Source organism: Rhinatrema bivittatum, chromosome 3 (assembly GCF_901001135.1).
Source record: "Rhinatrema bivittatum chromosome 3, aRhiBiv1.1, whole genome shotgun sequence".
NCBI classification, from domain to species: domain Eukaryota; kingdom Metazoa; phylum Chordata; class Amphibia; order Gymnophiona; family Rhinatrematidae; genus Rhinatrema; species Rhinatrema bivittatum.
Genome location: NC_042617.1, coordinates 253,679,377 through 253,694,273, shown reverse-complemented (window position 1 = coordinate 253,694,273; position 14,897 = coordinate 253,679,377). Strand labels below are relative to the sequence as shown.

General features: G+C 49.9%; 1 protein-coding gene across 1 annotated transcript; it reads right to left on the bottom strand.

Moving 5' to 3' along the window:
- Positions 1 to 1,374: 1,374 nt before the first annotated feature.
- Positions 1,375 to 14,380, bottom strand: LOC115087370 (cystatin-like). The gene is made up of 3 exons (XM_029594486.1): positions 14,066 to 14,380; positions 3,309 to 3,422; positions 1,375 to 1,533 (listed from the first exon to the last, which is right to left on the bottom strand). The coding sequence occupies exons 1-3, from the start codon at positions 14,294 to 14,296 to the stop codon at positions 1,450 to 1,452; spliced, it is 429 nt and encodes a 142-aa protein (XP_029450346.1). The 5' UTR covers positions 14,297 to 14,380; the 3' UTR covers positions 1,375 to 1,449.
- Positions 14,381 to 14,897: the final 517 nt, after the last annotated feature.

Sequence of the window (14,897 nt, the reverse complement as noted above, 5' to 3'; positions counted from 1 at the left end):
GATATCTGTGAAAAAAAGAGGCCCAAATCTCAAAGGTGAATTGACCACCTTAGGCACCTTTCTCTGTCACTGTTTCCCTTTCAAGAGAAATATCATTTAAAAAATATTGGGGTGGATTTTCAGAGCCCTGCTCGCCTAAATCCGCCCCAAAACCGGGCGGATTTAGGCGAGCAGGGCCCCTGCGCGCCGGTAAGCCTATTTTACATAGGCCTACCGGCGCGCGCAGAGCCCCGGGACTCGCGTAAGTCCCGGGGTTCTCCGAGGGGGGCGTGTCGGGGGCGGTCCCGGTCGTCGCGGCGTTTTCAGGGCGTGTCGGCAGCGTTTTGGGGGCGGGGTATGGGGGGCGTGGCTATGGCCCGGGGCGGTCCGGGGGCGTGGCTGCGCCCTCCGTACCCGCCCCCAGGTCGCGGCCCGGCGGCGCAGGAGGCCCGCTGGCGCGCGGGGATTTACGCCTCCCTCTGGGAGGCGTAAATCCCCCAACAAAGGTAAGGGGGGGTATAGACAGGGCCGGGCGGGGGGGTTAGGTAGAGGAAGGGAGGGGAAGGTGAGGGGAGGGTGTTAGAGGATTCTCTCCGAGGCCGCTCCGATTTCGGAGCGGCCTCGGAGGGAACGGGGGTAGGCTGCGCGGCTCGGCGCGCGCCGGCTATACAAAATTGATAGCCTTGCGCGCGCCGATCCAGGTTTTTTAGTAGATATGCGCGGCTCCGCGCGTATCTACTAAAATCCAGCGTACTTTTGTTTGCGCCTGGAGCGCAAACAAAAGTAGGCCTATTCGCGCTCCTTTTAAAATCCGCCCCATTATTTGTTATTTTAAAAGGGTGAAAATTTCATGGCAGCTATGGGAAAAACAAATCTTTGGGAAAAATATACTAAAAAACCCATGTGTGAAAAGCCCTGCAGCACTTGGGTCCAGATTCATACAAGGAGCCCTTTTTCAAGACGTTTTCATATGACAATTGTTCTGTAGATTTTTTTTTGCCCTCCCTGTAGTTCCTGAAAATGAAATCCTTGGACACAGGAGGCCCTATTTCTAAACTGAACAAGCAAACTAACATGCAAGCTCTTTTGACCTTTTTTCCCCCTACTTTTGCTTGAAATTTAAATCTGGAACTGAATATTTTTCTCCAGGATTTTTTGTTTTTCTTTTTGAGAGGAAACTTGGCTGAAAGCTTCAGTGCATTTCTTGAAGGGTAATTAATCTTAGCTGCTTTTGGTCCAAGTTTTGGATAAGGATTATAATAATTTTTAAAAATAAAAGACCATAACTTTGTGGTTTTTATTTTGCTTCCGAGGAAGATGTATATGAAATCCACTTTCCAGATTAAAGCACATGCCAGCATCAGATTGAAAGAATCAGAAGTAAAACTCACAGAATGCAGGTGAGATTGTTTTATTATGAACAGAACAGTAGACAAAAGCTGTCTGATTTCAAGCTCTTTCCATAATGGCTTATGCACAACTGTTTTGAAGCAGTTTTAATTTTTCTGTCTTCAACCAAGGAACAAACAATATGGTAAATATGCATTTTTTACGCTGTGGACAAAATAAGAAAAACAGTCATTAGATCCCAAGAAAGCATACGAGAGGAGACTGAAATAAGAAGAGCTGCAGTCAATGCTAAATACATCTCTATAGGGCAATAGAAAATGGCCAGTACCATTGTAACACACAAATCTACAGTAGGGGTGAAGATTTACTTAGTACAGTAGCATCAATAACCTGAGATAAGGAAATTGCAAACCAGAATTATCAATTAGCCCTCTGAGAGAAATCCGCATTACTGAGATAAAGTTTATTCTTTACTGTCCACAACTCCCCAGTTTAAAGGCATTAGTCTTCAGTTAGCACTGCTGTCACTCCCAAAGAAAACAAACAAAAAAAAGCAAACCCTCCAGCATTTCATCAGGGCTGTGTGGATTCGCTTCAGTTTTATTTGGGCATAAAACTGACCTTCTAGACATAAGCACACTCAAAAGTCATGCTGGTTTATTTTATTATTGCAAAAAAAAAAAAATACAAAAATACTCTTAACTTTTACAAAGCTAAAACAAATCAGCAAACAAATATACACAAAGCTAATATTGTGTAACCATATCATAGACTGATTTTATGTTTTTATTGGGGAATGACAGAAAGGAAAAACTGTTATGACAGCCAGCAGTGATTGGACCAGATAACAGCAAGTGAAAACTGTTTAAAAAATGTGATTTTTTTCTTATGAAGACGATTCAATGATATTCTTTACAAAGAAAGATTATTAAATTTGAAAGACCCTTGAAAAGTATATATCATTCAGTTCAAAGATTCTTTTCAGGAAATAGCAGCAAAAGAAAATAATGGCATTAATGTGCAAAGTTAGTGTTCAGGATAATAGCAAAGCAGAGAACAATATTTATGTATTATACACTTAGATTTACGCCCCCGACGCGCTTCTTTTAAAATCTACCCCTAAGGGGTAGATTTTAAAAGAAGCGCGATCAGCCTACTTTTGCTTGCGCATCAGACTCAAGCAAAAGTACGCTGGATTTTAGTAGATACGCGCGGAGCCGCGCGTATCCACTAAAATCCTGGATCGGCGCGCGCAAGGCTATCGATTTTGTATAGCCTGCGCGCGCCGAGCCGCGCTGCCTCCCCCCGTTCCCTCCAAGGCCGCTCCGAAATCGGAGCGGCCTCGGAGGGAACTTTCCTTTGCCCTCCCCTCACCTTACCCTCCCTTCCCCTACCTAACCTACCCACCCGGCCCTGTCTACACCCCCCCCTTACCTTTGTCGGGGGATTTACGCCTCCCGGAGGGAGACGTAAATCCCCGCGCGCCAGCGGGCCTCCTGCGCGCCGGGCCGCGACCTGGGGGCGGGTACGGAGGGCGCGGCCACGCCCCCGGACCGCCCCGGGCATAGCCACGCCCCCGTACCCACCCCCAAAACGCTGCCGACACGCCCCCGAAACGCCGCGACGACCGGGCCCGCCCCCCGACACGCCCCCGACACGCCCCCCTCGGAGAACCCCGGGACTTACGCGAGTCCCGGGGCTCTGCTCGCGCCGGGAGGCCTATGTAAAATAGGCTTCCCGGCGCGCAGGGCCCTGCTCGCGTAAATCCGCCTGGTTTTGGGCAGATTTACGCGAGCAGGGCTCTGAAAATCCGCCCCTTACTGACAATACATACTGTTCATGTCTGAGACAGTTTATTAAGCTGTATTTGCTTATAGCCCATGGGATGTTTATGAGAACTGAACTGACTGATTGATTTAGTTATTTAGGTAAAACAGTAGTTCATCTGATCACAAGACTTCTAACATTCCTTTGCATACCTGGGATAATTTTGATAATTCGCTGGGTGTACAATTTTCAGATGCAAAAACTGTCTTTCTGCAAGCTGTCAGAGCAGTCTGAACTTGTAGAGCATATTTTATTCCTGATACAATCTGTAAAACAAGGGAGATAGTTATGAAGGAGGTGATATGTATTATTAGCAATAATCTGTCAAAGCTTTCTAAACACAGATTTTCCTGTACCTAACAAATATTTTGTTTGTATTAGGGATGTGAATCGGGCTGCGGACGATTGAAAATATCGTCGATATTTTCAAAATCATCAGAAATCGGGGGCTCCCCCAAAACGATAGGAAAACCCCACAATATTGTTCGTGGGGGTTCTCTTATCGTTTTGGGGGAGGGCGGGAAAAACGGCACACAAAAATAACCCCTAAACCCACCCCGACCCTTTAAAACTAATCCCTTAGCTTCCCCCACCCTCCCGACCCCCCCAAAAACCTTTACAGGTACCTGGTGTCCAGTGGGAGTCCCGGAGCGATCTCCCGCTCTCAGGCCGTCAGCTGCCACTAATCAAAATGGCGCCGATGGCCCTTTGCCCTTACCATGTGACAGGGTATCCGTGCCATTGGCCGGCCCCTGTCACTTGTTAGGAGCACTGGATGGCCCGCTCCATTTTTAAGATGGCGCCGGCCATCCAGTGCTCCCTCCATGTGACAGGGGCCAGCCAATGGCACGGATACCCTGTCACATGGTAAGGGCAAAGGCCATCGGCACCATTTTTATTAGTGGCAGCCGACAGCCCGAGAGCGGGAGATCACTCCCGGGACCCCCACTGGACCACCAGGTACCTGTAAAATGTTTTTGGGGGGGTCCGGAGGGTGGGGGAAGCTAAGGGATTAGTTTTAAAGGGTCAGGGTGTGTTTTCTTTTTTATCAGCTAGGGCACAGCCGATAAACAAAACCGCGATCGGGCTGGACAAAAAAAAACCATGATGTGAATCAGAACCGGAATCCGAACCGATTCCGGTTCTGATTCACATCTCTAGTTTGTATATCTAGTGCAGAGATAGGAAATTCTGGTTCTGAAGTGCCACAAACAGGTCTGTTTTTCAGAACAATGAATATGCATGATATATATTTATGTATAAAGAAGACAGTGCATGCAAATATACCTCATGCATAATCAATGTAGACATACTGAAAATCAGACCTTTTTGTACCACTCAGGGACCGGAGATGCCTACCCCTGATCTAGTGTATCAAGCAAGGAAAAGAAAAATAATTAATGCTATTGCCTTTCTTCTTCATAAACTTCAAAGAGAAACATAAAGATATATTGTGTTCCCTTTTATTTTAGGAGCTTGCAATTTCAAACATATTTCTACCAATCATAGCATAATAATGTATTTTTAAAACAAATATGGATGTAATTTACATGAAAAATAACTGAACTGTCTCCATCACTAGCCCTGTTTAATCAGTTAATCACATGATCATTTTGTGGAAGCTTATATTTGACTGATGGAGAAACAATTCTGTATTATTATTGTTCATTTTAACATTTTAGAGGTCAATATTTTGTAAGCTGGTCAGCAGCAAGTTATGCCAAATATTCAACAGTAGGAATCTCACACTGAATATACAAGGCTAAAGTTACCCAGATAAAATTATCTGGCTAAGTAGCGATATTCATTCTTAGATAACTTATCCAGCTAAGTAGCAATTACTACGGCGATATTGAATGTGCTGTTGAATATCCCATCTAAGTTAGCTGGATGTGTCTGTCTGGCTAACTTAGATAAACGGATAGATTCTGAATACTGACCCCATAGTACTATATATATATCATAGTTTTAAAGTCCTGGGTGCTTCCCTGTGCTTGTCTTGTAAACATATTTTGAGGAATCCCCTATTAGCAACTTGGCCTGAGATGTACCATGCTGGGTCAAACCAAAAGTCCATTGAGCCCAGCATCCTGTCTCTAACAGTGGCCAATCTAGGTCATTAGAAAATACCCAGAAGATTCCAAAGGGCAGATACAATTCCTCATATTTGCCCTTTTTCCCAAGTTCACATAGCTAATAATTGGTTTTGGACTTTTGCTCCAGGAACGTGTCTAAATTCCTTTTCAACCTAGCTGGGCTAGATTTTTTGACAGCATCCTCCTGCAACAATTTTCACAGCTTGATTGTGCTTTGAAAGAAAAAAATGCTTTCTTTTACTTGTTTTAAATCTGCTATCTGTTAGTTTTATAGATTGTCCCCACGTCCACTGATTCTCAATCCAGTTAAGGACCACCTGCTTTTCAGCATATCCCTAATGAATATGTAAATCTTGGTCTGAGTGCCAGAATAAAGGGGGGGGGGGGGGGGTCACATGGTTCCAGGGCCAATCTTTAACTTTCTGGACCACTAAATATTCTCTGTAATTCACACCAAACTGTTGACCACTGGGTGCTGAGGTCCACCGGTGGGGAGGAGGACAAGCCCTTGGGGACCTAGGAATACAAAGATTGGGGACCTTAAACTTCCACAATCAACTACTTGGTCTCTTCACTTTAGTACATCTTTAGGTATCATCAGGAAAAGAGCAGGCAAGAGTTCAAAAATGTTTTCGCTGTAATGTGAAACATGAGATCCAAGTCAAAATAGCAAAAATCATCAGCATGAAAAGAAGAATAACAAATCCAAGTGCCACAGTCTCTTTATCCATCCTCAACCTCTGAGTCAATGTCCTTTCCCAGTGATGGGATAATAAGAAAAAGCTCTTCTCCAAAGTAGGCAGGGAGATGGTAGTTGAAAAATGCTCCCTCCTATTCAAAAGATAACAAAACTCCAAAAAACAGTTATTACTTTGAGTAACTATAGTCCTCACTGTTAACTGGACACTGTTGCGGCTCCGGGCCGGCCCCGGCCGCCCCACTCACGGTTTCGCGGTCCCGCTACGCTGCAGCCCTCCCCGGGCCTCCGGGGACTCGTGCCGCCACGTTTTCGGCGTCCCCACGCGGCGCCCGGGCCTGCCTCCGCTTCCCCTGCGCTGCTGCCGCGCCGCCGAAGCAGCCAGCGTCTTGCCGCGGCTGGCTCCGCCCCCTAGGGGCACGCGCGCGTCTCGGCCCGAGAATTAAAGGGCCAGGCGCGGGGAACCTGCCTCCACCCTCCAGTGACGTCAGACGCGACTGGGCTACTTAAGCCCTGCAGTCCCTCTCCTCAGGGCCTTGCAACGAGGTTCCCAGGTTCGTCCTGCTCCCAGTTGCCGTGTTCCTGCTCCTCGCTTGATTTCCTGGTTCTTGATTCGGATTGGCTGTGGTTCTTCTTGGCTCCTGACTCTGGTTTGGCTTCGGTGACTTCTGGCTCTCGACTCGGTTTGGCTTTCGGTTCTTCTCTGGCTCTCGACTTGGACTGGCTGACGACGACTTCTTTGGCTCTAGACGCGGACCGGCTGACGGCGATTCTCCGGCACCTGACCCTGGCTTGGTGAGCTACTACTCCGTCGGCAGAGATCTCCTAAGTCCCAGCGGCTGGGTTCCTACGGGCTCCTCCCGGGGGGACACCGGCTTCCAGGGTGAACCACCTAAGTCCCAGCGGCCGGACTCCTACGAGCTCCTCTCGGGGGAGTACCGGCTTCCAGGGCGAAGATTCTCTCCCACCGGGTCAGCTCCTTCTCTGGGCCTTTGGTCGCATAGGGCCCTTCGTGTCTTCCACCCAGCAGTCCGCGAGCCAGTCTTCGCCGCCTCCCGGTTGGAACCGGTGTCTCTACCTCTCAAAGGTATTCCATCGCCTGGTTCCGATCGGCCCAAGGGTCCACGAAGCTTACAGATTGCAAGGCCATGGACCCGGCGGATCTTGCCGGCCTCAAAGCTATTCCTGGCCTGGCCCAGAAGTTGCAGCAGCAACAGACCTGCCTCGACACGCTGATGTCGACAGTACAACGTCTGGCAGACCGCGTTGATGGAGCCTCCGCAGCAAGTTCCCGGATCTCTATGCCTCAGGTCAGTCCCGACGCCGCCGCTCCCGTACAGATGCCTGCTCCATCCCGATATTCAGGGGACCCGAAGGCATGCCGGGGGTTCCTCAATCAATGCTACATCCGCTTCGACCTGCTACCCGCCCAATTCCCTACGGACCGAATCAAGACGACCTTTATAATCTCCCTTCTGGATGGGAGACCTCTGTCTTGGGCTTCAGCTCTTTGGGAACGACAGGATTCCCGACTAAATAATCTGGTTCAGTTCATCAAAGCTTTCCGCAGAGTCTTCGATGAGCCTTCCTGGGCCTCCACGGCCGCTTCCGAACTGCTTCAGCTCCGGCAGGGCAATCGGACCCTAGAGGAGTACGCCACAGAGTTCCAGACCCTGGCCACTGAGCTGGCCTGGGGGTCCGACAGTTTGCACGGCATCTTCATGGAAGGCATCTCCCCCCGTCTTCAGGATGAGCTCGCCGGCCGTGACCTCCCCGACGACCTTCAAGAGCTCATTGAACTTGCTGGGCGCGTAGACCGACGAATTCAGCGTCGGTTCCGAGAGCGACGGTCTCCTCACGGCCAAACCACACGTAGGATCACTCCGCCTCGAGTCCGGCCGGCTCCACCTGCAGCCACCACGCCATCTACCGAGGAACCCATGCAGTTGGGCCGTGGCCCCCTATCTTCTGAGGAACGCCAACGCCGCCGTACCCAAGGACTATGTCTTTACTGCGGGGGCCAAGGGCATTTTCTGGCCCGCTGTACAGAACGTCCGGGAAACGCCCGAACCTAGAGCTCAGCGGGGAGTTGACTCTAGGCAACATTTCACCTAGCTCCCCATGTACCGTTCCGGTACGCCTGTGTCTCCCGGAGGGAGGCTTCGACACCCTAGCCCTAATCGACTCTGGGTCCGGGGGGAATTTCGTCCTCCAGGAGCTGGTACAACAGCTACAGCTCAAGGTTTGCCCACAAGAACCGCCTGTGCGGGTTTCCTCCATTCAGGGGAACCCACTTCCTGGTATAATAGCCACTCGCACCAGCCCTCTGAAGCTTCAGGTGGGAGCCCTCCACCAGGAGGAAATCTCGTTTCTTATCTTGGAAAAATCCATCCACCCGGTCATACTGGGCCTACCCTGGCTTAGGGAGCACTCTCCGGTGATCGATTGGAGGTCCCTTCAGATTACCTCCTGGAGTCCTGCGTGCCACCGTCATTGCCTTCCTGCACGCCCGCTGCAACCCATTTCCCTCTGCACGGCCTCGTTAACAGTACCTCCGCAGTACCATGCCTTTCAGGATGTTTTTTCCAAGGAGAAGGCAGAACTACTCCCGGAACACCGACCCTTTGACTGCACAATTAATTTACTACCAGGAACCACCCCGCCCCGGGGGAGAGTCTACCCCCTGTCTCTGCCGGAGACCCGAGCGATGTCTGCCTATATTAAGGAAAACTTGGATCGGGGGTTTCATCCGACCCTCCAACTCCCCGGCTGGGCCGGGTTTTTCTTCGTAGGGAAGAAGGACGGGTCTCTTCGCCCCTGCATTGATTATCGGGGCTTGAATCAAATCACTCGCCGAGACCGGTACCCGTTGCCTCTGATTCCAGAGCTGCTGGACCGCCTTCAAGGGGCTCGTGTTTTCACAAAATTAGACCTCAGGGGTGCTTACAACCTCGTTCGAATACGCCCAGGGGATGAGTGGAAAACCGCTTTTAACACCAGGGACGGCCATTACGAGTACCTTGTCATGCCGTTCGGCCTCTGTAACGCTCCAGCGGTATTCCAAAATCTTATGAACGAGGTGCTCCGGGACTTCTTATATACGTCTGTTATTGTGTATCTGGATGACGTATTGATCTATTCCCAGGATCTCAAGTCACATCGCCAACACGTCCGGCAAGTTCTTCAGAGGCTAAGGGAGAACCACTTGTACGCGAAGCTAGAAAAGTGCCAGTTCGAACAAGAAGCACTGCCCTTCCTAGGGTATATTGTCTCCTCTACGGGCTTCCGAATGGACCCGGACAAGGTGAGCGCCATCAAGGATTGGCCACAACCATCGGGAGTGAAAGCCCTTCAGCGGTTTTTGGGCTTCGCGAACTTCTACCGCCAGTTTATCCCGCATTACTCTAGTCTGGTGGCCCCTCTGACGGCCCTCACACGGAAGGGCGCGGACGCTCGAAACTGGTCTCCAAGAGCTAGACAGTCCTTCCAGGATCTCAAGGAGGCTTTCTTACAGGACACTTGTCTCCGGCATCCGGACCCCCAACGCCAATTTATTGTGGAGGTGGATGCTTCTGATGTCGCCGTCGGGGCAGTGCTGCTCCAAACCTCACCAACCGGCAAGACCCGGCCTTGTTCATACTTCTCCCGCAAGTTCTCTCCGGCCGAAAGGAATTACGGGATTGGCGACAAGGAGCTGTTGGCCATAAAATTGGCGTTCGAAGAATGGCGGCAGTGGTTGGAGGGAGCCCAACACCCGATCATCGTATATACCGATCATAAGAATCTACAGTACTTGTCTCATGCTCAAAGGCTGAATCCCCGACAAGCCCGTTGGTCCCTCTTTTTAGTCGGTTCGACTTCTCGCTTCACTACCGACCCGCGGCCAAGAATGTCCGGGCTGATGCCCTCTCTCGCACCACAGAGGTTGACGACACAACGGAGTCCCCTCAGTACATATTGGACCCAGCTAAAGTCCTACTGGCTGCCACGGACGTAGGACCTGAGGGGAGGACGGTGGTTCCAGTCCGTTCCCGGAGGAAGGTTCTGGCATGGGCACACGACTCCTTGACGGCTGGTCACCCTGGGATTTCGCGAACCCTGGAGTTGCTCACTGAATTTTATTGGTGGCCACGGGTGAAGGAGGATGTCCGGCAATATGTTCAGTCTTGTCCCACGTGCGCTCAGCAAAAACCGCCACCAGGACGCCCGTGGGGGCTACTCCAGCCGCTCCCTATTCCCACAGAACCGTGGTCTCACCTGTCCACCGACTTTGTGGTGGAGTTGCCTCCCTCCGAGGGGAAAACCGTAATCTGGGTCACGATAGACCGCTTCTCTAAGATGGCACATTTCATCCCTTTACCCAAGCTACCTACGGCTCCTGAGCTGGCTGACCTCTTTGTCCAGCATATTTTCCGACTACATGGATTGCCCTCGCATATCGCTTCGGATCGCGGTCCCCAATTCACGGCTAAGTACTGGAGGGCATTATGCAAGAAATTTGGGATAAAGTTAGATTTCACTACGGCATTTCACCCCCAGGGTAACGGCCAAGTGGAGCGGACCAATCGGTCTCTGAAGACCTTTCTCCGAGCTTTTGTAGATGAGCTCCAAGACAATTGGGTCTCCCTCCTTCCCTGGGCGGAATTCTCTCACAATCGCCATAAGCACTCCGCCACGCTACAGTCCCCCTTTCAGCTAGTCTATGGGAGGGTCCCAAGACCCCCACTGCCTTTACCGGTGACAGTTACCTCTCCGGCAGCACAGCTAACGGCTAACCAGCTTCACCACCTCTGGGTTTCTACGCAGGAGAAGCTCCGCAGCACTGCAGCTCGCTTCAAGACGTATGCCGATCGGTCTCGACGGCCCGCTCCGGTATTCTTACCCGGGACAAGAGTATGGCTAAGTACTAAGCACATTCAATTACGGACCCCCTCCATGAGGCTAGCGCCTCGTTACATTGGACCCTTTCCGGTGGCCGAGCGCATAGGGGCGGTATCCTATAGACTGCGACTACCCTCCTCACTTCGGATCCATGATGTCTTCCACGTGTCCCTCCTCAAACCGCTGGTGCTCTCTCGATTTCGGGCTTCCCCGCCGGAGCCCTCCAAGGTGTCCTCGGATCCGGATGTCATCTACACGGTACAAGAGGTCTTGGATGTCCGGTGCCGTCGCCGCCGCTGGGAGTACCTACTGTCCTGGGAGGGTTACGGTCCGGAGGAGAATTCTTGGGAGCCTGCTTCCCACGTTCTGGATAAGGACCTTCTTCGACAGTTCCATCTCCAACATCCGGACAAGCCGCGACCCCCCCGGGAGGGGGCGTAGGAGGGGAGGTACTGTTGCGGCTCCGGGCCGGCCCCGGCCGCCCCACTCACGGTTTCGCGGTCCCGCTACGCTGCAGCCCTCCCCGGGCCTCCGGGGACTCGTGCCGCCACGTTTTCGGCGTCCCCACGCGGCGCCCGGGCCTGCCTCCGCTTCCCCTGCGCTGCTGCCGCGCCGCCGAAGCAGCCAGCGTCTTGCCGCGGCTGGCTCCGCCCCCTAGGGGCACGCGCGCGTCTCGGCCCGAGAATTAAAGGGCCAGGCGCGGGGAACCTGCCTCCACCCTCCAGTGACGTCAGACGCGACTGGGCTACTTAAGCCCTGCAGTCCCTCTCCTCAGGGCCTTGCAACGAGGTTCCCAGGTTCGTCCTGCTCCCAGTTGCCGTGTTCCTGCTCCTCGCTTGATTTCCTGGTTCTTGATTCGGATTGGCTGTGGTTCTTCTTGGCTCCTGACTCTGGTTTGGCTTCGGTGACTTCTGGCTCTCGACTCGGTTTGGCTTTCGGTTCTTCTCTGGCTCTCGACTTGGACTGGCTGACGACGACTTCTTTGGCTCTAGACGCGGACCGGCTGACGGCGATTCTCCGGCACCTGACCCTGGCTTGGTGAGCTACTACTCCGTCGGCAGAGATCTCCTAAGTCCCAGCGGCTGGGTTCCTACGGGCTCCTCCCGGGGGGACACCGGCTTCCAGGGTGAACCACCTAAGTCCCAGCGGCCGGACTCCTACGAGCTCCTCTCGGGGGAGTACCGGCTTCCAGGGCGAAGATTCTCTCCCACCGGGTCAGCTCCTTCTCTGGGCCTTTGGTCGCATAGGGCCCTTCGTGTCTTCCACCCAGCAGTCCGCGAGCCAGTCTTCGCCGCCTCCCGGTTGGAACCGGTGTCTCTACCTCTCAAAGGTATTCCATCGCCTGGTTCCGATCGGCCCAAGGGTCCACGAAGCTTACAGACACAGGGTAAAGTAGCACCCTCCTAATCCTCTCAGGCAGGGGTGTTTTCTTCCTGAGCTAGGAGCAACTCAAGATATCAACCAACTCTCTCAAAAGACAAAAACTTCTCCCTTCTTCTCTCCTTCTGTCCATGGCAGCCCCCTTAAGTCCGAGAGCGTCTTGTAGGACTACTAGTTATGCAGGCTCTGTCCAAGTTCAAGAAATATGTAATGCCTGTAACCCCATTCCTCATGCCCAGCTTTGCTCCCTGCAACCTTAATCTAAACCTTCCCACCTCACCTGGCATACCCCCAAAATTCAGTTCAGCCAGGAGCATTCTACCACTGTCAGGAGCATCAAGTGTTGCTTTGACAGTAAAGCTGGTAGGGCAAGCTACCAGTGTTGCTGTCAGAAAATACACAGATAGCAACACTTGTAGCAGTGTCAATGGGAAAGGAGCAATTGTACCATGCTCCTGGAGGCCCTAAGCCTTGTGGGGGGGTGGCGTGTGGGATAGGAGAGATTGTGTCGGCGTTGTGTAGGGAAGAGGGTGTGCATGAAAAGGCGACCTGAAGGCTGCATATGTTTCTTGAATTTGGAGGACGGGGGTGATGAGCTTCCTCAAGCTGATAAGCCCACAATTATTTTAAATCTTTTGGATGTCTGGGCCCAATGCCCAACAGCAGTTTTAATCAAATCTAGAGCAGAATATTACTCTGTTGCTGTAGAAAATAATTTTTTATCGTGTGTATGTCAATTTTAAATAAATATCATTTTTAGTATTTTAAATTTGAATTTCAATATCTACACTCCAGATAGGTCTGATAATTTTTCAAAAAATCCTATTTATCCATCTCAAAAATTGTTTTATCTGGAAAAATATTTTGTAGGAAGAGCAGAAGGTTTCATATAGAGTGTAGGTGTCCCCGCACCAATTTGTATACAAATACAAAAATATTTTTCCAGATAAAACAATTTTTGAGATGGATAAATAAGATTTTTTGAAAAATTATCAGACCTATCTGGAGTGTAGGTATCGAAATTCAAATTTAAAATACTAATAATGATATTTATTTAAAATTGACATACACACGATAAAAAATTCTTTTCTACAGCGACAGAGCAATATTCTGCTCTAGATTTGATTATATCCTAAGAAGATCACTTTTCACAGTGGTGCTTATATAGATTTTGGTTTGTCAACAGCAGTTTTAGTCATTTAGCAGGATGGGAAGTGGGGCATCGAATCTACAGGCCCACAAGGATTTTTTTCCAGCACTTAACTCAGTATATTTTGAATATAGCCAATTAAAGTGCAAGTTATCTGGGTACATGTACTCGAATATCTTTAGGAGTCCTTTGAGGCAGTCCTAAAGTTATATAGCTAATGTAGCTGGATAATGCTGAATATCCCTAAGTTAGCCAAATGCCTCCATTCTACCCAGAAACACCTCCATCCCAGACTTCCCCTGACTTAACTGGATACACTTTTAGCAGGATGAATATTTATCAGATTAGGTCAGGGATGGTTAAGCCAACTTTTGCTGGACAACTACAATGAAGATGGACCCTAAGTTTTACAAGTTTTAATCAGATTCAAACCCTGTGGGTTGAATCTGATTCATATTCAGGAATGAGCTTGCAAAGACGTACTTGATGCATTACAGGGTTTTTCCCATTGTATGTTTATAGGAAAAATCCTTAATCCACAGGGCTACACTATGCTCATAACATTACAAACAAGGTGAAACCATTCAACCCTATCGCATGCCTGGAGCTCAGATTTTGGATACTGTTTCATCAGTATATATCTGCAGTATCTACTTTATTTCTCACTTCTACTTAGCTTGCTTTAAACAAGACACACATACTGACCTGCTGCCTAGCCTTGATCACACTGGAGGCCACGCTGATGTAGTCATCATTGCTGGCTTTATTGTGCTCATCCATGGCAAATGTCACTGCCATCTGAACATAGCTGTCAGTTACATTTACATCTTTCCATCCTCCCAAAGATGGTCGATCTCTTTTTTTTTCGGAAACTGCTGCCGTGGTTAAGGTCAGGATGGCCATGAACATCAAGGAGAGCCGCCACATGTTAATCATCTTTGCCCAAGCTTGACTTGAAAGGTCTGTCTGTCTTTTTGTTCTCTGCTCCTTTTCTTTGTTTTGCTCTGCAGCTCTAGCAGCTGCACAAGTATTTATGCTTAAGGACATCACAGGCTCTGCCAAAACCTCACCCACCCTCTTCTCACTTCATGAATCAGCTTGACACACTTTCAAGAAAAGAAGAACATTTCATAGAAAATACTGGAAATTGCAGTCTGCAGTTATTTTCCAGCATTCCTTCTAGCTTTGTAAATATATCTATTGCATTTCTAATTTGCAAAATGTTCCAGTTAGATCAACTACTCTTATTTGCTCACAGTAAACAAGCATTTGTAACCCAGACAGATATAAGCACTGAAAGGAAAATGATAACTTGAGGATGTTGTGAGCTATTGTGCCCAAGTTGACACCAGAACCCATTGCTAGAACCCCACAGCTCTAGTAAAGTTTTCAGATTTTTTGGTGGGTAAATATGGACACTTGTTCGGAGTTCCTGCAGCACAATTAGTACATGCAAAGTGCAAGCAGTTTCCCAGGGCACTCTAGAAAGTCTTTGCTGTGAAAACTTTAAGCTAGCTAATCTTTGTTACGGATCTGG